Below are 27,185 nucleotides of genomic sequence, written 5' to 3' on the forward strand. Positions count from 1 at the left end.
AACCACCAAAAGGAGTTTAAAGATACGTCGAACATGCTGGATTATATGTCTACCTCTACTTGGTTGCATGTTTTTAACATGAAAGAAAAAAGTAGAACTCTTCCATCCTGCAGTGCAGCCACACAGTGCAAAAAATATTCTGGTCGAATCTAAAACTCTAAAGTGTGTCACTGCTGGCCTGAAGGGATCCACAAATTCATTTTAATGTGGCTACGTGAAATAAAATCACCATAAGGTCACTGTTTGATGTACTACTGTGGATGACAGTGAATTTAAAGAGAGTCGGCGCTGTACTCACTTCACACACAACAATGCGTCTTGTGTAGTTACCTCAGATGCACTTTTTCTCTCCTGCACCACTGCTGCAGCAGCTGCGCATATTTCAAAGACGCATATTTTCTGTATGATTTCGTAATATTACACACTAAGAACATCGGGAGCATCCTTCATGCCTGCGGCTTCCTCGTGTCTGAACGATAACTCACTGAAGGCTATCTGCTGCCCCCTGCGGGCTTTCAGCAGGTACTGTCTATGTGAAGAAAGAAAACCCCTCTAATCTTCTTACTGCAGACGATATCCTTGTGCGCACACAGACGCACACGCGCGCACACACAGAGAGAGGCTAAATGTGTCTGTAAATAAGACTGTAAACGCATTTAGTTTTGGTACAAACAGACAGAAATAACACAGCGTGTGCTGGTGCGGAAGATAAGCTTAGTTTTGAAATCACCTTTTCCTGCAGACACGACCCCTTCAAGCTGATGTGTTATATTTTGCGATTTCAAGGAGTTTTCATTGTGAAAGGCACCAAATTTGTGTGAGGGCTGTTAAAGCTGAGCACCTTACTAAAATGCTTATTGCTGCTAAGTCACCAGAATAAACCAACGCTGAGGAGAAAAAAATAGCGTGATTCGTCTGGCACGCTCAGATGCGTCCTTACGCACAGGCGTGAACGCCTACTCCGGTGATGTGTCGGGGCGGATTGGCTGCTAAAGATACCAGCGCCCGTGTGCTCTTTGTGATTGGCTGTGGCTCTCTTGGCCATTACGTTATGCTTACTCCACACACACTGGTAGCCGGAGAGAGGGAAGACGTAATGGTTTGATTCCGTGTGCACTTGCAATGGTCGTCGTTCTGACATTACTCGGCAAATTCCTCAGACGAGAGGTGCAATGAAGGTATGTGCCTGTTTCTGCAGCTCGTTTGTGATTTGGATTGTTAAGGAGGCTCATGCGGTGCCGTGATGTGCAGGGGGTGCTGCATCGAGAAGCAGGGAATATCCCCATCCTAATGCCAGTTAATTTCATTTGTGTGCAGTTGTATCAACAGGCTTGAAGGCTGCAGACACTCTTTAATTTTTAACTTGCCATCACATTTCATTACTCGCCGCTGTCATTCCAGCGCCTGACAGTCTGGGGTTTGCATTATTTTCCTGTCGAGGGTGCAAGCCTGGAAATGCTTTCCCCACGTCTCCAGCCGTCCTGATAAACACTGGGTACAGTGTGTAGCCTTTTAATGAGCCTGCTTTGACCCCAGAGTGCTAGTTCAGTGGACTAAAGTGGCCAGAGCGACATCCATTCATCGTCAGGCTTTAATCCGCTCTAACGAGATAGAGACACTGCGGCCGGTGAGTGAGAGAGCGTGGGGATGTTCGGGAGACGTCTCGGGATACCGAGAGGGTCACCTCTCAGTTTCCAAGCTGTGTCAGGCTGTGCAGGAGTCTCCTTCCTCTCAGTGTGCGCTTGTGTATATGCGTGTGTTTGTTTGTGTGCGCCTGTGCTGTAGCAGCTACAGGCTGCAGCACAGGAAGGAAAGGTGATGAAGCTGTCTGGCAGCTTAGGACAGATAATGATGAAGACTACAGCGATGATGTCATTGGTCCTCTGGTGGTGGCAGGTTTCTGGTGGCAGTCGGTGTGAAAGGTGAAGTGAAGTGAAGGCAGGGCTACAACCAGTCCTATCTTCATTATCACCATCAAACAGCAGCAGCAGCAATAGGAACGTGAGTGTACACAGTACGAAAACTGTGCTGCTGTCGGTGGCAGTTGACACTTAGTCATCTGTTACAGTTAAAGCTGACTGGATGATTTTTTTTTTTAAAGCTCATGGCATGCATCAGTGATTACCTTAAAAGGGAAATGTCCCCTTTTTATGAATAAAGCCGCTCTTAATTCCAGAGGTGCAAAATGACCAAATACATAGCTTTTTAACTCCTCACTAAAGCACTGCTTTGGATTGGCGTGTCTCTTTTTTTCTGTGAAATCCTTTTCCTATGATTCATAGTGAAATGATATGTTCTTTGTGCCAGGTCAGGCTGTTTCTTTAGTCACCCCGAAGTGGCCCAAAACACTGAAATAGACAAAGCAAACTTATGGAAGCATCATCAGCACTGAAATGCTGCAGGGATTTCAGCAGATGGAACATTTTCTGAAACATGCCACTGAAACATTTAAACAGAAGGGCGTTTTAGCTTCTTGCGTGGTTTGTGTGTATGGTCACATTTTCTCACTTTGCAGCATTTCTTGTAAATGTTGAACATGTGTTGGCCCATCACCCCGTCGTCTGTTTTCCTGCACGTTTTAGGCTGCAGTGTGTTGAGGAGGTTTAAAAAAATAATTTAGGTTTTGCCTGCCAAATTTTTACAGTCAAGTCTCTAAAGATTGCTGGACTGTTATAATATTTGATGTTTATTTGTGTTATGTAGGTTTTCTTTCATTAATCCCCCTTTTTTTTTCTTGTTTTGGAGCTATGCTGCTCTTCTGTTTAGCTTTGGATTCATCAGTGTTATTGTAGCTTCTCCTTTGACTCTCAGTGGGTAAAAAGGGAAATATTTTTTCTATAGCTGCAATTAGTGGTGATGCACCCATCTTGAACTTGTGAGCCAATTCTGATGCTTAAAATAACCATTTGGCTGATTACCAAAGAAGTTGTTTGTTTTTGCAGTTTTCCTCCTGCGTGCTAAGAAAACAAGGGAATAAAACTCCCATCATATCACTATATTCAAACATTAAGCAGGTGCAAAATTTATGTGGCACAGCAGAAAAGACATTTTGGCCAGAGTCATCAGTAAATGTCATCCCATTTGCTGGCAGGTTGATGGCAGCGAACAGGGACGATATTGACGTTTGGCTGATATATCGGTGCATTTGGAGCTCTTAATGGTTGCTTTTAACTAACTTGATTTTATGTGCAAGGCCCGTCCTCGTAAAATAGAAGCTGTTTTGGAGAATAAGTGAGCTGGGGTTCAGGTTGAAATCACAGAGGACGTGATTTTTGACTGAAAGGCTGTTCTGATAATCATTAATTTTTTTTTTTTTTTGCAGATTCAACTAAGACCTTTTTTTTTTTTCTTTTTTAATGCCTCCCTCCCTCCTCTCCTGTTTATCGCAATATTGTGGCAGATAAGAAAACAGACGGCTTAACTCTGTGAAGTTAATTTTCCCGAGGCACATCATCACTCGCTGTGTCCCGGGAAAGCAAAATGGATGTGACGTTTTATTGACTAATCTGGTTTAAATTGAAAAGCAGCTTTTCTGCCCCTGTGGACGGGACGGCGCTGGGTTGTGTAAGCATGCGTCTCAAAACGGGAAAGACTGCTGTACAGTCTGTGCTGCCAGTGCCATTTTATTCAGAGTTAAACCTCTGACTTAAGTGGTTGGCTTTTTCTTTTTTTTTCTTTATTTTGCATTTAAAAATTCTCGTTTTCACGGCCATCTCGAAGCCCATACTGGGCATGGTGGGAGTAAATAGTCACAAATCCCTGCTTCCAGTGTATCACACTTTGTTCCAAATGGGACTAAACTGACTGAAGCTATAAAGAATCAAAGGGGTGCACGAGATTCCTGGTGATATTTCATGACAGTTTTTATATTGCAGGACTCGGCATCTGTTTCCAGGGCTAAATCCAGCCAAGTCGTCCTTTGCCTTCAGAGTAGACTTTGTCAATTTCACATTTTGCACGCACAAATCCAACTTTGCCTGTAGCAGTTTGATTTGCACATGCATATTTCTCCAGACTTTGACATCTGCATCCTCCAGCAGACATCACTGACTGTATTTGTGTCATAATTTAAATGGAAAAATATCACATTTAGCTCCATCATCTTCAGACAAATGTCTAAAGGCATTAAATCAATTAGTTGTTTTTTTTTTTCTGAAACCATTATCTCCGGTATAAACAGGCAGCCAGCTGAATTCACTTTTCACAGTGTGAGTGACATTTGCAGTTGATACAAGAGGGGGGGGAACTGAGAGAGATTCAGGAGAGAGAAAGGAAATGAAAAGGCGGGAGAGAGGTGGAAGATTAGCGTTGAAGGCCCCTTCAATAAAATGTATGACAGTGCACAGTTTTCTCTCAAAAGTCATAATAGTCTCTGGTTGGTCCACATGTGCGTGCAGACTTGCAGAAGTCAGCCTCAGGTATCATTTAGACAGATGTAGCCAGAGTACTTTGGGGTTTTTTTTTTTGTTTAGATTTCACTCCTTTAACAGAAGAATAATATCCACTTTTACAGATTTCCCTCTGTTTATCAAAGCCTTATGCTTACATTACCACAAACATCATTCAGAGGTTCACATTGAGTACTGCTACAAGAAGCCAAGACCCAGCCGATGACTTAATTCAACAATGCAACGTGCGTCAGTGCTTTCCGAGTCCTGCATACACTTAAAATACATCTTAAGTTTTGCAGTCGTGTTTCTTGCAAGGGGGAAGAGGTAAAGGAAGAGGGATGGGGACGTGACATCAACAAAGGTCACCATCGATAATCAAATTATGCTATCAGGGCACTGCAATGCACCAGTAAAGCACTGAAGCACTCCCATTTAAAGTATTTAAAGTTTCCTTCTAAGCTGAATTCCATTATTATTATTCAATTCCTACATTTCCCATAGTGCAACTTGGGTAATTTTATTAGAACCCCATCCTCGTGTTGTTTTTGTAGCTGGCTTGATGCATGTTAGTCTATATTCAAAATGTCAGTAATAAGGACAGAAAATAAAAGTAAAAGCAGTGTCAGAGCTCCAAGTAAAACAAAGTCATTTATGTTAATTATATAGTCCAATTCATGTGCACTTATGTAATTTCAGCTCTGCGTGAGAGTCTCTGCTGCCGCTTTGCTGCTCTCCTGTGCTCTCTGTTTCACTGTGGGGTCAGCGTGTTTGCTTACTATTACATATCCACGTCCAGAGAAAGAGAAGATCTTTTGTTTGAGAGACTGTTTCTTCATTTGATGTTTAGTAGTTCAGAAAGTCATGCACAAACGCTATCAAAAGTCACCCAGTACAGTTTGAAGCAAGGTTAAAATCGTCTGTCTCAGTATGTGACTCATTTCTCCAGTTTGCATCAGTCTGTCAGTGACCCATTTAAGCCTCATCTAGGTTCTCATCCCGGTTACACTTGTGGATGCTTGGGCAGTTTTTAAGTTTTGATCTTCTAGGCTCATTTTATGAGGTCGGCTAGCTGTTTGGCCACACAAGGCTCTCCCCTGTGGGTTTTTCTATTTAAATCCATGCCTCTGTTAGATTTTGCTACTTTCACACTTTAAGCTTGTGTGTAGGGGCTAGTCAGTGTGATGGCTGAACCCCAGCAGCAGTGTCTGAAATGTGACAGGTGACAGGAATGATAAAAATGCACAGTACAGTATCCCCAGAGGTATCATTCAAGTTAACAGACTGTTGAGTGAAGATAAAACAAACAAAACAAAGCACAAAAAAAAACCTAAAACGCTGCCCTACATGTGATGTTTGCACTTGTCACTTGTTTATTCAGGACTCCCTGCCTACAGAGCTCGCAGTGTGCTAATTGAAGTGACACGGGGAACTCGTGCTGCTGGCTTAAAGCCAAATAAGACTGTTTTCATGGCCAGGCTGCAGTGGCTCCTCATCCTGGAGAATGCAGTAAAATTCCTTTTAGTGGCTTCATTCCCTTATGAGAGAGGTTTTATCTAACCGGAGACTTCTTAGCAGCTAACCACGGGGTCAAGTTTGTGCCACAGGCGAGTAATACAAGATTTAGTGTAACTCTACATAAATATATCTGGATAACGTGAGCAGCTTGTGGAGGAATGTACCAAGGATAAGCAGCCATCTATAAAAAAACAAATAAAACCTATATAATAAAATTAAAAATGTACTTTTATTATATAGCTTTTTTTATATATATGTTTATAGATATTTATTTCATTAATATAACATAATATACTGGTGGATTGGTAGCTACCTGGCTACCAATCCACCAATAATGCATGGATGTATGGTTTGTTTAAGTATTGAGAAGGAGACAGTGAGTGAGGCATCTGGGGTCATCCTCTACAACAAATTTGACAATCAGAAAAGTTCAAAATCTCTTGTTTATTTTTATTTTATTTTTTTTACATTTTTCTACAATATGTAATTCATCCAGTCACCTGACAGCAACTCGGCAGGTTTTGACATGGTCAGGAGGACCTGCTGGAGTTCAAACTGAGCATCAGGATGAGGAAAAAACACGATTAAAGTGACTGAACGTGGCGTGGTTGTTGGTTCCAGAGTATTGTAGAAACTGCTGATATACAGGGATTTTTCCACACAACTACCTCTCAGGTTTACAGATAAAACTGGTGTGATAAAAGAGAAAATATCCAGTGAGGAAAAAAAACCCAAATAACCTCTTGTTACAATCAAGGTCCACAGAAGACCATCTCTGGACACACAACAAGTGAAGCGTTGAAGCAGATGGGCTACAGCAGCAGAAGACCACGCCGGGTGCCACTCCTGTCAGCTAAGAAAAGGAAAATTGGAGATAATTCGGCATAAACAACTGCGAGCTATGCGTTCAAGGATTCGGGCTGGTCCTGGTGTAATGATGTACTCAAATGGCCTTCCGCAGTCATCAGATCTCAATCCAATAGAGCACCTTGGGGATGTGGTGGAACCGAGATTCACATCATGGATGTGCAGCAGCTGCGTGATGCTAACATATCATGTCAATAAGGACCATATGGAGCAGAATCTCTGAGGAGCACAACTCCCTTGAATCTATACCCATGCGGCAATGGGAGGGGGGTGTTTGTATCACTGTAAAAGGAAAACTTCCAGGGTTTTGGAAAGACGAAACAATCTCTTCAAAATATCACCTCGGGCCGAGAGTAATGGAGGAAGACATTTTCCTCCATACTTCATTTTACAGGCTAAACAATTTATCGGTTAACTGAAAAATAATGAACCAGTTGATGCCATGTGAATTAAGTAGTAGCCTCAAAAAATATGAATTGAAATCGGGCAAAATTGTTATTCATTAATTTAATGACAGACAAACAGAAATGCAGGCAGGGAGACAGAAAGATTAATGGTGCCCACCGGAAACAGTCATTCATTCAATTAATGAGATTAGTTAATGATTTGAACTGTGGAGCGGTGGAAGTAGACTTTTCCCCTCCGCGTCCCGAGTCCACATTTAGTGTGTCTTTTCTAAGATTACATAACGCCATCCTTAAGCAGATGGGTGAAGTCAGATCACAGGGTGTTTGTGACAAGTCGGAGCAGAGGGCTGTCTTAAGAAAAGATGTGGCAGGATCCCGTGAATTCCTTTGTTTTTCCTTTGGAGCCATGAACCAAAGAGGGCTTACATTATGCTCATGTCAGCTATTGATTCAGCAGGCTGGGGAACAACAGAAGACATATTCTCTCCTCGCTGTCCTCCCCCCTCCTTCCTCCCCGCATCAGTATGCTCCAAGGAGCCGTAGCTCCCATCGCACCATCTTTGCTCCCCGTCTCTGGGCCGCTTTTGAGATCTGCAGACACATCCGATTTATTCTTTCTGCGTGGGGCATTTTGCTTTAATTTTACATATACCAACTTAAGTCTGGAAGCTACCTCGGGACGTTTAGAGTATGTATTTACATCCACCTCTTCCCATTTGAGCCACACAAGAATAGCCGTTGTATGGCTTGGACTCTTTTAACGTGGCTCAAAATAAATGAAATTTATAAATTTAAGCCACAGCGCTGTTGGTAAAAATGTCATTAATATATTTTTGAGACGTCTTCTTTCTAATTATCTCTGACCTGCAGGAGCACTCTCAATAATGTGCTTCTCTCTCTTTCCGGTCATTGATCTCCCCTGAGCACAGTATTACTCAAGCGTCGTACTGTAGTTTGATATTTTATATGGGTCTTTATGCAATATTGTACTTTATCTTTATTTGTTTCATAACTTTGTAGGTTCTAATTAACAGTACAGTAATTATAATTAGTAAAGAAATTATGGCGTTATGATGTATTAAGATAAGATCATGCTTAATTAATCTTCACAAGCTACCCAGAGGTGTAGTTTTAAAGTAATTAAAGTTGGCTCTACCTTTATCTGCTCCAATGTTAATGCTGTTTCTACAACATAGGTTCTATTTTTCAGTCATTTGAAAGTAAGTTAAAAGACCTAAGTGCTGTTCTGCTCTTCCCTAGCTCCATATTTCTGTTTCTATCGGGGGGTTCGATTGATTTACAGTTCAAAATAATCCTTATTCACCCTACTGACCTAAGTGCAGCCCCTCAGTTCATCCGATCCCCAAAACTAACCGTTTTAGCTCCTCTTGTCTTTCATGCGACTCTGTCAACAGAAGGGCACAAACAAAAATGTTTTTATTATTACATTATTACATCTGCCTGAAAAAGAATTTAAAATAAATTGTCATCCTCAAAAGTCATTAATTTCATCGATGATAATACTTAAGTACTGTATAAACTTCTGTACTAGATGTCTCTAAAAGTCATATCTAAGTCATGTGGGTGTATTTCTGTCTGTGTTGTTATAGGCAGGAGCATCGTCCATGTGGGCGTCATGCTGCGGGCTGTTGAACGAGGTGATGGGCACGGGCACGGTGCGGGCCCAGCAGCCGGGGTTTGGAGCAGGCGCGGGGCCCTTTCGCTTTGCCCCCAGTGCTGGGTACTCCACCTACCCCCCCACCAGCTCAGGGAGCGCCGGGCAGCTGTGCAAGGCCTGCGGACTGGCCTTCTCGGTCTTCAGACGCAAGGTAAACACGCATGTCAGCGAGTGACATGTGACAAAGCAGTAAGTGGAGCCTATCCCAGCTGTCGTAGGGCGAGAGAGTCACATCATGCCAGTGCTATATAAAAATGAACTCGCAGAGACTGCAAAGGTGCGAAGTAATCCCTCACACTCAACATTTTACACACCTTTTTTCAGCCTTGTAATCATTCTGTGCGGTTGTGAGCGGCGACTTTTCCTTCCTTGTGCATTCAGGAAAACGCATCCTAAAGTTCGGAGTCATCTTTTTTCTTTTCTTTTTTTTCTTTTAAATCTTGCAAAACATTTAGAAGTTTCTCAACCTTAAAATCCTATTTATTATATTTTAATATAAACCTAATAACTTATAAGATTTATACATACAATATTATATTCAATCCACAATAAATGATGTAATTCTTTACTATTTTTAAAGGGTCTATGTTGCTCTTCTTAATCAGCACAATCATTAATTTGAGATACCTTTTAATTTAAGGAGCAAGGCCAAATTTTCACTCTTCTGTTCTCATTTTCATTTTCTCCTCAGTTCTCATGGCTCTCATTAGTACATGGAGCTCTGCCCAGCTCTGAGGTGCCCCCACCAGTCCTCACCGAGGCCTTCCCCAAACCACAGTCTTAGGCATAGATCCATCTTTGTTACAGCAGCCGTTCTCTTACAAGAAACATTGTCAATCTAATTGGTCCCTGTTAGTGAAGAGTAATATTATTCAGACTGGTCTTTGATACTTGTATATATCTATCCCATTTTGGTGCAAGTCAAGAACATTGTTTTGCACTATTGACAGAAACCCTTTAAAGAAAAGCTCAAGCTGTGCATGATGAGGCAGTTGTATTATTTTCCTACTTTTAAACTTTTCATAATGTGAATATTAGCCTCCGCGTAAACGTAGCCATTGAGAACTCACGGGCTTGTCTCTTTTTGACGTCTCGAAACTCTAAAACTTCAGATTTTTGAACATTTCATAGTATTTATTCCTCTAATGTATCTTTATTCGCTGGTTTCTGCAGCAAACGTGCTGTTTTAGAGTAAAACTATTTTTAAGAGGACTCGGCTAAACAGCTTACGTGGTTGTGTTAGAATGTGCGCCGTACCTTTCCAGGGTCTCTGCACAGCTCAACATGTTAGCATGGCAGAGTTTTATCTGCCTGGCAGTCAGACGGACTGATTAAAACTCTTCCTCTTTCCACGCAGCTTCACAGATGCCGGGTTGACTTCCATTTCACTGTCAGTGTGGTATTTTTATGGTATCTTTATAAAAAAGAAGGGGGAAAAAAACCTGTTGGGGGATTAACAACAACTGATTGAAGCAAAGTATCTGTTACGGTGCAAATGTGCTTCTTGTGAACCAGGAGCACATTTGTGCACAAGCGATAAGAAAATGTTTACAGCCGTGGCCGACCCGCTTTCCTGCCCATTTGAAGTGTCAATCTACTCAGAGGCTCTGTATCAGGAGACAGTGTTAAGCCTGTTAAATGTCAAACATCACCAGGAGCTACAGATGGTTTACGTCTCTTTTCTGGACTCTCTTTCCTAGAAATGACTGGGCACTGTTTCAGATGGGACTCTGTGTTCGTGGTTATTAAGGTTTCTCTTTGTCAGGGCGACTCCTGCATGCAGTATTTAAATAAGTGGCTATATGGGGACATGGCTGCACTCAGTACTGATTAAAAGGAATGTCTGTCAAAAGCTAAACTTTGCCCATTTTTCAGAGGTCTGATCTGATTAGATTTCTTTCAGAAGGTGTTTCCCTTATTATTTTTTTTTTTAAAGTGGCATAAATGGTGAAGAGTTTATAAGTTAACAGGCCAGACATCATCACCCTTATGTTGCTGAAAAAGAATAACTTCAAGAACAAGTTTGTTTGCGTCAGTCAGAAGAGAAAGAATAACTGATCACATCACATCTGTCTTTCAATCTCTCCTCCCCCTGCAGCACATCTGCTGTGACTGTAAGAAGAGCTTCTGCGCTCTGTGCTCGGTGCTGCAGGAGAACCTGCGCTGCTGCACGACCTGCCACCTCCTGCGCGGCACGGCCTTCCAGCGGCCTCGGCTCATGCAGCTCAGGGTGAAGGACCTGCGCCAGTATCTGCTGCTGCGCAACATACCGACCGACACATGCAGGGAGAAGGAGGACCTGGTGGACCTGGTGCTCTGTCACCAGGGCGCGAGACAGGGCGCGAGGCAGACCCCGAGAACGGTGATGGAGGAGGATGAGGAGGATGAAGAGGAGGAGGAGGATACACATGAAGAGGAGGAGGAGGAGGAAGATGAAGAGGAAGAAGATGAAGGGGGAGATGACACAGACAGCCTGCACTCGCTCCCGCACTCACGTGCCGCCTCGCCCCGTTCCGCAACGCGCTCCACCTCTGAACAGTCGGTCCTGTCCGCCTCTCAGGGAGACGTGCTCAGCCCAAGTGACAGCTCAGGGACCACCAGCCAGGTCTGTGCTCACAAACGCACCGCTTTCATTCAGAGTGTGTCAGCATCCTAACAACGAGCATCCTGGCAGCCGCACGTGCACAAGCATCATTCCCTGATTTACATCCGCCATACTTCCTTCACATCTGTCCTCATTCTGTCCGAGATAATTAATTTCAGAGGTGAAATCAACATATTAAGTTTCAGAGTGGCTGTTTTAACTTCTTCTGTTTTTAACTCGCTAACAAACAAGCACTCTCGTGTGCATAGAGGGCTTAGATGCCTGTTTCATTTGATTTCATGCTTTACTCTTTCCTTTGTGCTGCTTTCTGTGTTTTGTTTTGTTTTCTGGTCTTGTTGCTTTGTTATGAATGAAAAATCGACTCCATTGAAGGGAAAAAAGGTTAACTCTCCTCCGTGGTACTGGTGCAATGTTCAGCAAAATATCCATGTGACAGCTGAAAACAGCTGTGTTAGCTATGTGTGCTAGCTCTGTGTGTAAGTGCAAAGCCCTCAGACCAGCCAGCGAGGCAGATTAAGCCCTTTGCCTTTTTTTAGTACTGTTACATGTACTGAGCCTGTTATGTAACAGGAGCACAGGTTGAGAACTCCCCACAGCGTCACAGCTGCAACCAAACAGCAGAAACACCACTGTACACTCCTCCTCTCATCTCTTCATGGGATGGGCACTGTGCAAATTTTAGTTTGTGGCACTTTAAATTTCTTACCACCAAATTTTGACACAAATACTACAAAGACAGTCAGACAAGAAAGCAAAAGTCATCTGAGACATTTGTGCTAACTTCATGAATTATTGAGAAAACAATCTGTCAAAAATTTGGGCGGTCCAACTAGATCACTCCAAACTGCACTCTTAGACTAGACATATGTAGGATATGGGGCTTTTTGGGGGGTGAGGTCTGAACTAATCTAACGTATGTACCAGATATATTTGTGCCGTGGTCTTCCTAAAATATACCTCATCATTAAAATTAACTGAGAATTAACAGGCATCATTGCCAGTAAAAGTGTGGTGGCAGACGAAACTTCCACGTATAGTTACAAAAGCTCAGTGAATTAACATAAAGACACACAGTCACTTTTTAGGTACATCTGATTTTTGCTGTTTGAATATCAGCAAATCACATGACAGCAAATCAGTGCATTTAGGCCTTTAGACAAGGTCGGCAGCTCAAGTTCAAACAGAGCATCAGAATGCCGAGCTGAGCATGTCAGAAACTGCTCGGATTTTCCTGCTCAATCATTTCTACGGTTTACGGAGAATTGTCTGAAATAAAGAAAATATCCAAGAATCTGCAAACCTCTGGGCAAGAAGATGCCAGAGGTCAGAGTAGAATAGCCTGATACGAAGGCAAATGCAAGTCAAGTAACCACTAGTTAAAACAAAGGTATGCAGAAGAGCATCTCTGAGCATGCAACACATCAAAACTTGAAGCAGATGGGCTACAGTGGAGTCTCTATTTCTGCTCCAGCAGAAGGAGCAATGAGTGACAAGGATGCCCGGTGCTGGAGTTGGCACCATTTCAGCAGGACAAGCCCCACAGATCCTGCATGTTGCAGATATATATGTTATATGTTGAGATCTGTGGGGTTGTGAAATAATTCCTGATAATGTCCCTAGTGTGGTGTCTGCTTTTGTTTGTTTTCTTTTCTTTTTTTAAATGACAGTGTCCACTTTGCTCAGGGCTCTGCTTTGTGACTGATTAGTGGTTGACATCACTTGACGTCTATTAGCTTTAGCTTCTGAAACTACAAATTGCAGTGAAATACCTTTTTGGGTGATGCAGTTTTTTGTGTGATAATGCAAAGCCACTGCATGAACTGAGTAAGATTTTCATGCTCACTTAGATATTCAAACTCTCGAGTTGATACCACTTCAACCATTTTCACAAAAAAAAGGACCGTACACATCGTTGCTTTTGATGAATAACCCATTTCCTCTGAGGCGATGTTTGGGGGATATTGGTGTCACTTTTCAGACTGGAGCTGGAAAATAGACTGAATATCAAAGAAAGGGGGGGAAATTGGATCAGTTGCTTTGAGATTTAACATTTCAGTGCACAGGATGATTGACAGGATTGTTTTATCACAATATAATGTCAAAACTAGAAGCCTCTTTGTTTGACAAGATGCTGTAATTTCTCTTTTAAATTTCCTTGACATTTGTAGCTCTCTGGCATGAGATATGACGATATCGGCATCCGTCCAGGAGGTTATGGCCCTTGAAAATGTCTGGACATTTTTTGCTAACATTTGGTATCAAATCTATGAATCAGTAAGCATGTGATGGAACCTGACACATTTCAAGGAAATCCTCCTGTGCAGAGCCAAAATAAAAACTATCTAGCCCGTGTATGTTTTGTTGTACACAAAAGCCTTCTGAACGTTTTGTCTTACTATAATAATATTGTTTCTGCTTGTGCTTCTGCAGCCTTGCTGGTTAATTCAAGTGCTTTCTAGTACTTTTATGTCATTTTGATGGTTGAATAAAATCTAACATCATTCATGTGTTCCACTGAGGCTCGGCTCTCTGTGAGAGTCGAGACTGCAGCTCATGTTTGTGTCTCTGAGGAGTGCCGTCTGAGCAAAAGCACGATGTCTGCACAAAGCGTTAGGCACCTAGCAGCGCTCCTGATGGATTCATTATTAACACGTCTTTATTCAAGAAAGACGATGGTCTGCGGGAATGTGCTGAAGCAGAGAGAGGGAGTTTAGTTTTTATGGTCTAGAAGGAGAGGCGCTGAACTCAGTGGTATCAATTAGAGCTTATTTCAGTGCCTCACGAGTTCGTTTTGTCACACAGGTAAAAGAACAAAGAGGGCAATATCAGCAGTGATAACACAGCTACACAAAACAGAGCCTAAACTCTTCTGCAGCTCCTTTCGTTCTCTTATTAAATACAGCAAATTCCTGACCTCCACCTTCAAAGAGAATAATTAACTGCTGAGCTAAGAGGAGCTGTGACAGTGTTTAAACATCTCTGTTCATTCATTGGCTTTCTGAGCAGTTAAAGTCACAGATAGCGGTAAAGTAATTGCTTTTATCGTGGCAATGATGAAACCTTGTCACACAGAGCAGGAACAATTTATTTTATTATGCTTTCCATAAAGGTTCCACATTGGTTACTTTGACCAAAAGAGGTCTAAGCCATCAGGTAAAATGGCAAAGTATGTAATGTTTATCTCTGCAGTGTCTTTTTTTACTGCAATAACCGAGTGGTTCTTGTATAGGACTTTTTATTGTGATGTAACATTTTATGCATTCATTCAATAGTGTTGTAGCACATGTATTCTGAAAGAATAGGTTGTTCTAACAAAAAGTCGTGTAAATAACTTCAATTCAGTTTTATTTATGTAGCACCAACACAACAGTCGAACTCAAGGCGCTTTATATTGTAAGGTAAAGACCCTACAACAATACTGAGAGAACTCCAGTAATCAGATGGCCCCCTTTGAACTAGCTTTTGGCAACAGTGGGAAGGAAAAACTCGCTTATAACAAGAAGAAACCTCCAGTAGAACCAGGCTCAGGGAGGAGCATGAATGTGCATTATATACCTGAGATTTTTAAAGTATTTTTACACAGGGAAAAGAACTAATATGGGATGTGCGTTAGATCTTATGAGTTAAACTACGAAAATCAGTCATTGTCACACCTGAGAAGTCTTTGGTATTTATCTTAACAAGTTCAAAATCATTGTGACAGTTTGATCTGACTTAAGTTAACCTGACTGTTTGTCTCCACTCACACAGGAGCATGATGATACTCCAACAGCATCCCTCTTGAACCTGGAGCCCACGGAAAGTCTCATAGAGGTGTGAGAGCCGCTTTTGTGCACATCTACAGCGTCGAACTGTCCATATCTTTAAAGTCAAAGGAAACGCTATCCTGTTGCTCTGTAAGTGATTACGGCTCTGCTGCTGTGTGTGGATTGCAGGTCAGTCCGGCGACACAAAGGAGGATCAGAGCCTCGCTGTCTGATCTCGACAACGAAGAGGCGATAGAAAACCTGTCCGTCCGCCAGCTGAAAGAGATTCTCGCCAGGAACTTTGTCAATTACTCTGGCTGCTGCGAGAAGTGGGAGCTGCTGGAGCGAGTGCATCGACTCTACAGAGAAAACGAGCAGAACAGGAAGTCAAGTGAGCGCTTTGAATTTTCATTGTTTCTTACAAATTTCACTATTTTTATTTTTTTCTTGATGAACACATTTTTTTCTCCTTGTGCTTTAGTGGAAAATGTCAACATAACTGCAGGTAATTTACATTTAATTATGTCTATTCATCTGTGATTACAACAGTGCATTTATGCCGCTGATGTGCTATAATTATGTGAGGAAGCATTTAATGCAAAAAAACCTGCTTTATTTGCTGCTTCACTTTTTATATTAATGAGCAAGTTCACGTCCCCCAAACTAATCTTCTTTGTTACTGCCCCTTCTTAACTATATAGTGGTTGCATATCCTCCACCTCTCTGCAACAGTGGAGTTGGAGGTAAGATGTTTTTCTAAAAAAAAAAAAAAAGCCACATCACACACTATTTCCATCTCCTCCATGATCGCCATTGTACTGATTCTGCATTTGCAACTCATCTGCTAGACCAGTAAAGGCATGCTGCAGCTGCTTTTACTCACCCCGTCCTTTACCATCTTACTCTTTGCAAGGGTGCTTTTTATTAAGTCATTATTTCCTGCCTGGTTCGGTGTCTCTGCATTCTGTCACTCATGCTTCTTCTCCTGTGTACGTCATCTCTGTTTATTCTGAAGGACAGCCTCCCATGCCGTCGTTAATGCCCTCTTTAAGGGCTTTTACCTCTTGATGAGCCGTCATGGTGCTTCAGTGGCAGCATGTCTTCAGGTGTAATTGCATTGTCAAGCGTCCTCGTTGACATGAAGGGCTTGCGGATCACATTAGCTCCTCTTATTAGTCAGCTGTGCACAGGCAGCAGACAGGCTGCAGCTGCATTGGTCTTTTCCTGTCACGCTAGATGTGAGCAGCAGGACCCAGATTTAGGCCAGTCAGCTGATCAGTCAGAAATCATTTAAGTGTTAGTAAAACCAGAGCACTGATACAATTTGCCGCTGTGATTTTAAATGGTTTTGATGGGAGAGGCTGTCTGCCTACCATCAGCATGTGTTGATCATTATGCATGGCTCTGTTCACAAGCTGTCACAGGACGGCTCAGCGCTTTCCTTTTGTTAGTATCGATATTTTATCTCCATCTCAAATAAATAAAACCCCTTATTTTGCCTTGCACATGGAAACATTTAGTACAGACAGGTTTATGTTGCTCTATTTGGCACTAACACACACATTTCAAAATAGAGCCTAGATTAAAACCAGAGCACAGACCTCTTGACATGTCTGCTAGTTCAGTTAACCATACAGAAGGCCATATTGTTTGCAATATACAGGGCTCCAAAAGGAACCAACACCACAAAGACAGTCAAGCAAGCCTCGTTGGCATCGACATGTCAATCAAAGTTGCCGTACCCCTAATAATGCCTGTCTTTAATCCTTAATCAGATTTAAATGAGATGGCAGCATCTTGTGGCATTTTAGAGCTTCACCCGTTTTTAGCACCTCAGTACTGGCTTCACTGTTTCAGTCCAAGAAGAGGAAGGACCACATGCTTTTAAGTTTTTTAGTTTAGTTTTTTTGTTCTTTGTGTTTTTTTACTTTGGCATGGAAAGTGCAGGGATTTAGATTAGTCCGAGAACTAACTTGTCACCAAATAAAATGAATGGTAATATTTTTAATCGCTGGTGATGGAGAGCTTCCACCTCACAAGAAGTGTAGATATAAATATCTGCAATAAAGCTTCTTACTTAGGCAAAGTACTTTATCATTTTAAATAACATCTCAAACCCACAGGGAGTGTAGGGCTGTAGTTTACTGGGCCGAACATTGGTGATGGTGTTTGTGCTTATTATTCTGTCTTGCATGTGCACCTCAGCGCTGATCTCCATACACTCTTATGAGCCCACAGCAAAGAAAGATTGCTTATTGAAAATATTTATTATATATATATATATATATATATATATATATATATATATATATATATATATATATATATATATATATATATATATAATATATTTATTTATTTATTTATTTATTTATTATTCCCATCCACAGATGGCGTCAAAGCTCAGCTGGCGGCTGATGAAAACCTGTGTCGCATCTGCATGGATGCCATCATCGACTGTGTGTTACTGGAATGTGGTCACATGGTAACTTGCACCAAATGCGGAAAGAGGATGAGCGAGTGCCCCATCTGCAGGCAGTATGTTGTGCGGGCCGTGCATGTCTTCAAGTCTTAAAACTCAGTGTGAGCGTGGGTGAGTGGGTGAATGTCGGCGCGGCTCTCAGGCGTGGCCCGAGCCCTGAATTTATCACTGAGAATGAACTGCTGTGCATGACGTCTCACAGGGCCTAATGCTGCAGCAGGCGTGAGCAACTTCTCGGTCTTAAAAACCAGACTGTTGTCTCTGGCCTACCACGGTTTGCCCCCCTGCCCTCCTTACTAACTTATGTTCCAGTCCCCCTTTCTCCACCCTGGTGGACCGGCATCGGCTACATCGGGACTTTCATTTTCTCTGTCTTTGGTCGTAAAACACACAGCAGAAGCCCCTGCCATCACGTTGTACTCGCCAGTGTCTGTTTAGATTCAACCCACAAGAGAGGAGTGGGCAGGAGGTGGTCCTGCGGGTACTTGAAGTGGACCGCCTTGTTATTTGTGGGGAAGAGAAGCAGTTAAAATATAAGATCCCAGGGTTTGAGTCAGTATGGTTTACACAGTCATGCCACATGGCATTGTGTCATTCTCCTTCAGTGTTGTTTTGTTTGTTTTGTTTGTTTCTTTTTAGGATGTGCAATATCAGAAAAAAGTAAAAAATAAAAAAGAGAAGTGTTCTTAGAAAATATTTATTATGCACCAGGTCGTCTCACACAGGAGCATGTAGGGTGCCAAAAAAAATCATGCCTTGAGTTGATATTTGGTTAAGTTTCACAGTATATGCATCACATAACCAGCAAGCTTGGTGTGATACCTTATTCTTATTTTTCCATTTACTCAAATGAACTTTGGGGAAACAGAGTGTGTACACGTGAGCCGGTTAACACTTACTGTGTGAAGGATCGTTTCTCCGTTGTCTCATCCAAGACTCCTGCAGTTTACCGGTTAAGTCACAGTGTACATTCCTGCTAGATCTACTGTGCGAATGTTTATTAAGACAACGACAACAAAATGAACTCAAGGCCCACTTTCAAGCTTGTTGTAGAGCTTTTTGCTGCATTTTACAGTCTCTGTAATGTGATCGTTCATTGATTTGCCATTGACATGTTCCTTGATGTCACATGACTTAAGGTGGGAGATCATGTGAAAGGCCTCCTTCTTCTCCTGTGTACATTTTATTTCCCCACGTCCTTTCTCCTACTGGTCCATTTCTCCTCACAGTCATCGTTAAATGTACCTTAGGAGCTAAACTGATTTATAAATATCACACGTCCACCAGTGATTATAGACAGGATGCACGTGAGACAGTTTTATTCCATCATCTCACAGTAACTCTAACACAGTGGAATATAATTTTACTGCAAAATTGTGTAGCAGTTGTTACCAACTACGTTTCCTGATACAAAAAAGCAGAAGAGAACATATCACTTGTCCATGAAGGACTTAGAAGATGATTAAATCAACAACTGTAACACAGCTATAAATGCACAACTAAGTTAATCAGTTTAAGTCTTCTTGCATTTTACCAGCTTCTAAGGGAATTTTTCTGTGGACAGTAGAACCAGTCGGGCTGACAAATGATCCTGCTGTGCAGCCTATCATAAATAAGTGATGTTGCCTAATAGGACTGACACAATGAAAGCAAGAGTTTCTCATTTGGCAGCTTCTGTACTCAAATCTCTCTCCCATCTTTGCCGGGAGGAGCTGAGAGGTGAGGACGACACAGGAGCGAATGAAGTGAGCAGCTTCATTTAATGAAAACAAACCCATGACATGCTGCTGGACGTCCCAGTAGGAGGTACTAAGTGGACCTTGAGTTTAGCCCCTGTATTTATCTACATTTTAAAGTTGGTTTAGTTTTCTATAGCTTTCACCAAGCAATACCGTTTCATTTCCAAATTGATCACGTGTTTGTGTCATCCTTTTTAATGTCAGATCGTAGGAAGGTAACAGGTGCTACTCCTCTTTTTTTTTTTTTTTTGTTTTTTGTTTTTTGAGTGAAACTTCCTCACGCAGACGTTTTGCCACGTCGTTTCCAAATATCCATCACACAGTAAGAGGCAGCCTGATTTACTTTAACCTGTTATGCAAATAAAACATTTTGTTCTTGTCACGAGATCCAGTTAACTCGGATGTCACTGAAGTATCTGTGTGTACAGTATGCCTGTGGTAAATAAAATAACTGCAATTTAATCGCTGTTAAGTAAATTGCATAGATAGCTTTTATTGTTGTTTACTGATACTTTATTAAATGTATATTTTTCCATTTATCTTGGAGTTGACATGATTAAAAATTCTAATCATTACAAAGGTTTAAAAAAAAGAAAAAAGAATTTACTGTTTTTCAGAATGTATTTCTGCTGGTTATGGTCACATGAGTTTGATCATGTCTCTCACTATTAAAGTTGCATCATAGTCTTGCTTTCTACAACCTTTCTGTTGTCTTCTGCTTCCAATTCACTCGCACCGTGCAATGTAGCAGTCGCTGTAACTCTGTCAGTTTGTTGTTGCTGCTGTCTCTCAAAGATGTCACTCACGGGCAGCTAAGGTATTATCAGAGTGAGAGCACATCATAAGCACTCGTAATCCTGGATCTTTATATTTTTGACTGTTCAACCTTTTTATTTTGGTAATCAAGATATTAAAAAAAGGATTTATTAGATTCAATAAAATGCAGTACTACAAACCAGAATGTAAAACCCTGCTTTTCATTTTATAAAACTGTGATATTCTCACTGATTGATATACTGTTTAAAAGTCTTGAGCCAATCCATGACTGATAGTGTTTTTCTATCCAAGTATGCTTTTACTGCATTGGCGGGGTGTTTGGGATCATTACAATACAAAAAAATTAAGTTAATCAGACACTTTCCAGATAGTATTGCAGCTATAGTGTCAATGGTTTGGGAATCATCCTGTTGAAGTAAAAATACATTTGTATGCCTGTCAAACTGTGTTATATTGGATTTTTTTTTCCAAGAAATGGGAACAAATGATGGAAAAAAGAAACTTTTCTGTGAAAATGGTTACAGAGTAGGACTGGACTCAAAATTACTGAAAAAGTAAAGTAAAATTGTATTTTACAGCACCTTTTAAGAAAAAGATAAGTCCCTCACAAAAAAGGAAATCGTTACCTAAATGAAAATCTAGAAAGTTTTTAATTGCTGGTCCTTGTCCATGAAGAGCTGTAAAAGTCAGAACCATAATCTTGAAATGGACTCTCAATTTAATGGGGAGCCACTGCAGTTGGATCAGCAACATAAACTAGGCATAAATCTCTCAGGGGCTCAAAAAGGGGCTTAATGACGAAAAAATAAAGTTGGACAAGGCTAGGCACTTATTCAGGATGTGCAGCTTAGAAACATCTTGGGGCTTAAAAGAGATATACAAGGGAATATATAGCAAATGCCCTCAAAGGTGCTCAAAATGTGCTGAAGAGGGAGCAGATATAATAGAAATATTAAAGGTCCTAGTACAGAACCTTGTGGCACACCATAGCTAAAGGAAGAAGACAAGGACGTGAAGCAGGAAAGCTTCGTTCAGACAGATGATGCGAACCACTCCAGAGCAGATCCAGATATACTCACCCAACATTTTAGCCTATAAAACAAAATGTGGTGGTGAGCAGTATCAAAAGCAGAGATCAGGTCCAATATTAGTAGACCAGAACAGTCTCCAGCCTCAGTCGGCATCAAAATCTCCCTGGACACTAAGAAATGCAGTTTCAGTAGAATGAGCTCTAGAAAACCAGATTGAAATTTGCCATGTAAACTGTATTTGTCCAAGTAAGCTGCTTAGCCACAGCCTTTTCTAAAATCTTAGCAATAAATTACATTTTAAAATTGGTCTCTAATTGCTAAGAAGAGAAGGGTCAAGCTTGTTTTTTGTTTTGTAAATGGATGGATGACAGTGTTCTTAAAATAAGCAGGGACTTGACCAGAGAACAGCGAGGTGCTGATTATAGTGAGCACAGAGGGACCAATAGAGTTAAAGACTTTTTTGAAAAAGCAGACAATTTCCAAAATCAAACTTTGAAAGACCTCCAAAAACCCAGGAGAAATATTGCTCAAGGCCACTTTTAAAATTCTCAATAAAGTCTGGCTCGTTATAAGTAAAATATAAAGAAATGAGGGGTGGCTCAAGAGTTTTGCACAGGACTGTATAGGAGCCAGCGTGTGGTAAATATTCACTTGTGAAACACAGAGGTAAATCTAACATGACCAGCTTTCCAGTATAAGATACTGGAAAGCTACAAACCTGTTACTGATTAAACCCAAAGGACGAAACTCACACACTCATCAGTATTTAAAATGAATTTAATATCTCAAAGGTCGACTCTGAAGAGGCTTTGCGTGTACATTATGTACAGATAAATAGATCTGAAGTAATGTACTAAAATATTTCATGGAGACACGGCCTTTTAATAAAAACATAAAATTTTAAATGTAAACCCATCCACTGAACTGTATGGACTGGAGTGCTATTCAAAAATTACGCAAAAGACTTCATTTTAGAAAAATCTGGAGTTTTAAAGAGGAAAACGAAATTCTATTAATCACTAAACTCATGAGTCAGTCAAAACTTCCAACGACTTCTGAATGTCTTAATACAATTATAAAGAGTATAGGTGCACAGTAAGAACATTGCTTATGAATTTGAAACTTTATCACTGAATGACAGGTCACAATGTACTTACATCAGAAGATCAACTCAAAATATCATAAAAAAAATAAAAAATAAACCAGTGTTAATGTGTTTTCTTTTGTTTTCAGTGAACTTTCTGGCTAACAAAGAAAAAAAAAGCCTTTTTTTACTTTTATATTTTACAGAAATCTTTCATACAACCCTCTGCTGACCTTTTCACTTTTCACCTACACTGGATACAGTGTATTTGGTCTCATGCTGAGTTTCTGGTGAAGGCCTCACATTTTGAGATTGGAATGGCTTCACTGTTATTGGTTTCACTTGTTTTCTCAATGTTGTTGTCAATTTCCTTGGAACATGACACTTTAGGCATATAAAGCCCAAAATAAGAGCGATTTACAAAGTAGAGACACTCAGCTGCATTTTTCATTTGTATGTCTGATCCTCTTTTCTAAATTTAAACCTTATGGGCTTTACAGATTCTTTACTTCTTGCATGATTCAGCACACAGTCTCTTCTTTATGGTAACGTGGAGTTCAGCTGGAGTAAACATGGTTATATCGTTTAACTGTTACTAACTCTACTGACAGTGGTGTAAACATGTCTGCATGCAGAGCTCAAACGCTTCCTTCCACAAAGCACCGGGAATACTAAAGAGTAATGGAGATGTTTTTATCTTATAATAGCCCAGTTACCTACAAGCTGTTAGTAAAATTAGCAGAACGTTTTAGTGTTTAAAAAATATGCTTTATACACTGTACACTGTATAGTGTATGTAAGAATACATTCATGTATTCGTATTAACCGCATCAGTGCAAATAACTAGATATTTCATCCAAACGGACATGGAAAACAAAATATACAGTACCTTTATCTAAAAGGAAGCAGAACTCTGGCATATACAATAATAAAATATAAAAACACCCACACAAACAAAAACTACCATCCTACAAGTCTGGCAACAAATCGTTAGACCTTTGCCTCTCGACAATAAAAAGCTTAACAGTAATGCCAACTAATAATCGCTTTCAGTGCTGTGATACTGTACAGTGGTGCATTTAATAAAAGCTACTTTTAGCCACTCCCTTATTGGAAAGGGGTCACCACAGCGGGTAGCTCCGCGTGTTTTAATTTGGCTGTTGTTTTTCTTTTTTTTATGTCCAAATGCCCTTCCTGACGCAGTCCTCAAAGGGATTCGTGTCTCCTCCCCGGATACTGGGGGTTCCTTCGCTTATTAGGCGAATTTGAAAACCACTACAGCATGGAGCCACTACAGTGGTCCATTTAATACTGCACATAAATGTATGAAACACTTTCTGATACAAAAATATTCTTCTATAATGCAATAAACTTTGCATTGAAACAAAAAATAGTCTATAAACACCAAAAAGATAACCAGGATACAATACATAAAACAATCAATATAAAGAATAAATAACGTATAAACAGGTGTGACAACAAAAACTTATATATATACATATATATATATATATATCCATTACTGGACCATTTTTACATTCTTGCTTAGCAGCGCAAACTCCCTTTATATCAGTTTTCCAGGAGTCCTTCACGCTCTCTCACACACAAGTAAGCAGTCTTCTGCTGCCTCCATGTGGACGGCACTTTTACTACTTGTGAAAAAAAATAAAAAAATCACACCAGAGTTGTCCGTGTGCCTAACTGATCTTCTGCAGCAGTTTATCCTCAATGAGTTCAAACTGCACACTGACGGACATTTCGGCGATGAACTGGTCACATCCTTCCTTGGTCACCTGTTTGCAGTATCGCAGGTCGATATGGCAAATGCTTCCACAGCGCTTGAAATAGGTCAGCGACTGGTCTGTGACCCTGTTACAGACTGCAGGGAGAAATTGGGTTGGAAAAAAAATTAAATGGTGTATAACAGGTCACCTGCGCTGAAACAGACTCTGCACACGCATGGATTAATCAGCCTTTTGGGACAGGAGCTCAAACGGTCTCAGTATGGTGAGGTTTCTAAAATGGCCCTTTGATTTACTGCGTTAAACATTTAATAATATTCTTGGAGGAAAAGTATTGAGTTTATTTTATCAGTTCTGCACAGGCCACTGAACAAGATTTCCTCTCCAAAATTACAGTACTGTGCAAAAGTCTTGACTCACCCCTTATTTCTTTATGCTTTGGATCCGAGGAGCCAGATTTTCTAGGAATTTCTTCATGCAATCTTAAGCAATAGGCTTTGTGAAGGCATTTCAACATTTTTCTTACACACTGGCTGCTTTTCACTATTTTTCAGTCCAGTCCTTGTATCTGACATTTTCAGAGTAATGTTTTTGTTTGTCTGTTTGTTTGTTAAGCCAAAGCCACTTAAGACTGACCTATGAATCATTTAAGAACCAAAAAGGTACCTAAGTCTATGGATAAACCAGTGTTGTGTCAACACGTAACAGAAAGCTTGGCAAAAAAGAAATTAAAAAAACATTACTAGTAGCCAGTCAGCTCTGCCTGGTGCGCAATGCAAAACTAAACAAGCACAGGACCAAAGAAGAAGTGGCAGGGCTACAAAAATCTATCTACAACCCATAAACAGTATCTGAAAGCTGGGTCCTGAAGAACTAGGAAAACATCCAAAGACTGAACACAGGACCTGAGACATGCATCTGGCCCCTCAGTTGATCCATCTACTGTTCACTGAAGCCTACTTTGCGGTCTACAAACATCAAGTCAGAATCAGTCTCAGTGGATGGCCGGCTGTCAAGACGCCACTCTTAAGGATTTGAAATCATCAATTATCATCATCGTTCGTTTGTATGGAGATACAACAGTGAGTGTCTACAGCCATCTGGTATTGTGGATCTTGTCAAAATTAATGGAATTATGAACGCAGGAAAGTACCGTCAGATTTTCATTCACCATGTAATACCATCTGGAGAGCATCTGATTGACAGCGGCTTCATTTTTCAACATGATGCACTGCTAATACAGTAAAAGCATACCTGGATAGACAAACACATAACCAAAACACCATCAGTCATGGATCAGCCTCCTCAGAGCCCAGACCTCAGCATTACTGAAGTAGTGTGGGATTATCTTGACAGAGAGCAGAACAAAAGGCAGCCGACATCCAAAGTAGAGCTTTGAATGTCCTTCAAGAAGCTTAACCCTAAGAGAGTTCAGGCTATGTTAAAGAATAAAGACCGAATATTGACTTTTAATCTCATTAAAACTGCACAAACTGTTTTTGCCGTATATGCTGTACTTCAGTGTATATTTGCACAATTTTTAATAAACTTCTGCACCTAATTTCAATTTTCCCAGCAACATATAAAGGAATGAGGGGTGATGGGAGTTATTTGCACAGTACTATAACTGCATTATTTATTAATATTGGACCTAAGTTTTCTAAAGCACGGTGTTGCTAATGGGGCTAAATATCAAGCTGTTTTATACATTCACTGGGATTATCTACAGGGGACAGAGGTGATAATTCAGTATTCAGGTCTAATACATTTTGATTTCAGCCACAAGTCAGTGCAATGAGTCTAATCCAGGCAGATTTAGAGCCTACAAAGACAGACTCATACCTGACAGATTGATGTCAGTGAGTGAGTCTCTGGTGGTTGTCCCCGCAGCAGTCAGGATGTTAACCGACTGGTCAGTAACGTGGTTGCAGTAGCTGAGGTCCAGCTTAGATAAGAGGGGCATGTAACGAATGATGAGGCGCAGAGACGTGTCGGTGATGTCCAACCCTGCCAGACGCAGGTCCTCTACGTTACGCAGTTTACTCCTGTTGTCCAACTGACCTACAAAATGTGTAAAAACACAGGGGAGGACATTACCAGAGGGATTAAGTAAAGAGAGATGATTCATGGTATATAGTTAATGAGCATGGAAAAGAAACAAATCCCCCAACAGTGAAGTAATCCTACTAACAACTGCTGTCTCTGGATCTAAAGCCTGACATAACTCATCTCTCTGCCACAAAGCTGCATTGTTGTCTACAAACAACATTAAAGGCACACATCGCACATCTGGATGACATGTTCCTGCAACATGGCTGCTTTAGCCAAGACTCCAATTTTGCATTCATTCATGGCTAATAATTCTGCATTCAACAGGAAATACACCAGTTACAGCGATTTGCTAAATTGGAGAGGCCAGACTTTTTAAATGTATGCAGGTCTTCAACAGGAACCAGTGGGTTGGCTCTCGGTCTGAGTTACAGACCAGGTAAGGAAGTGGCCAGTTATTGATAGACTGATTAATTTGATGTTTTGTTTTGGTTAGTTATCAGAATTTGTTGACACAGAGCTCTTTTCATTCATTTCTGATACTACTCAAAGGTCTCAGTTTGGTTTAGGTCAGGATGCTGCCTGGACAGACCATGCAGGACCACTTTAAAGTCAAACAATGAATTGCTCTGTCTTCACATGGGTTCAGTAAGATATCAGACAAACTAAGAACTACTGAGCAGGGAGAGTAAAGTATGTTTAAAATCCAGCCCGAGGCAGTATTTATAGTGTACACATTATTTATGATAAATGCAATTTACACTACTCTTGCTCAATCTCAGTCTTACTTTTTACTCTTCTTTAACTTTGCCTCATTTTTATTTTTATTGGGGGGGTTTTCAAAGTCACTGTTGTATGCAGATTTTGCACACACCCATCACACAGTAAAGGCCCTTCACTATGCACCTAAAACATTTAAACTTTGTTATTTATCTACAGTACACGGTACTATTGTTATTCTTAATGCTGTAACACAATAATTTCCCTTTTAGGATCAATCAGTTAATCTATGCACCAATCAATCTACTTTTTCTATCTATTATGGCCAAACACCTCCACTTTGGTCTCAAAG

General features: G+C 40.8%; 2 protein-coding genes across 3 annotated transcripts in view; one reads left to right on the forward strand and one right to left on the reverse strand.

Moving 5' to 3' along the window:
• Positions 1-1,039: 1,039 nt before the first annotated feature.
• Positions 1,040-20,130, forward strand: rnf34b (ring finger protein 34b). Of its 2 annotated transcripts, XM_084935148.1 has the most exons (8): positions 1,041-1,178; positions 8,791-9,009; positions 10,957-11,463; positions 15,214-15,276; positions 15,399-15,600; positions 15,691-15,714; positions 15,911-15,952; positions 17,600-20,130. In XM_084935148.1, exons 1-8 carry the CDS (start codon positions 1,173-1,175, stop codon positions 17,782-17,784), a joined length of 1,248 nt encoding a protein of 415 aa, XP_084791274.1. In that variant the 5' UTR covers positions 1,041-1,172; the 3' UTR covers positions 17,785-20,130. The 2 variants fall into 2 exon arrangements, with proteins under 2 accessions (XP_084791275.1, XP_084791274.1); XM_084935149.1 differs by lacking the exon at positions 15,911-15,952 and having other exon boundaries at positions 1,040-1,178.
• A 1,867-nt stretch (positions 20,131-21,997) lies between these two features.
• The window catches only part of kdm2bb (lysine (K)-specific demethylase 2Bb), a 31,826-nt gene continuing 26,638 nt past the window's right edge, over positions 21,998-27,185 (reverse strand). Inside the window, exons 20-21 of the mRNA XM_084935147.1 lie at positions 25,907-26,125; positions 21,998-24,201 (exon numbers count right to left, since the gene is read on the reverse strand). Of these exons, the coding sequence (XP_084791273.1) occupies positions 24,020-24,201; positions 25,907-26,125 (401 nt within the window). The 3' untranslated portion in view covers positions 21,998-24,019. The remainder of the gene's footprint in view (positions 24,202-25,906; positions 26,126-27,185) is intronic.

Source organism: Perissodus microlepis, chromosome 7, assembly GCF_051167445.1.
Source record: "Perissodus microlepis isolate ML-2025 ecotype Zambia chromosome 7, ASM5116744v1, whole genome shotgun sequence".
Lineage (NCBI taxonomy): Eukaryota > Metazoa > Chordata > Actinopteri > Cichliformes > Cichlidae > Perissodus > Perissodus microlepis.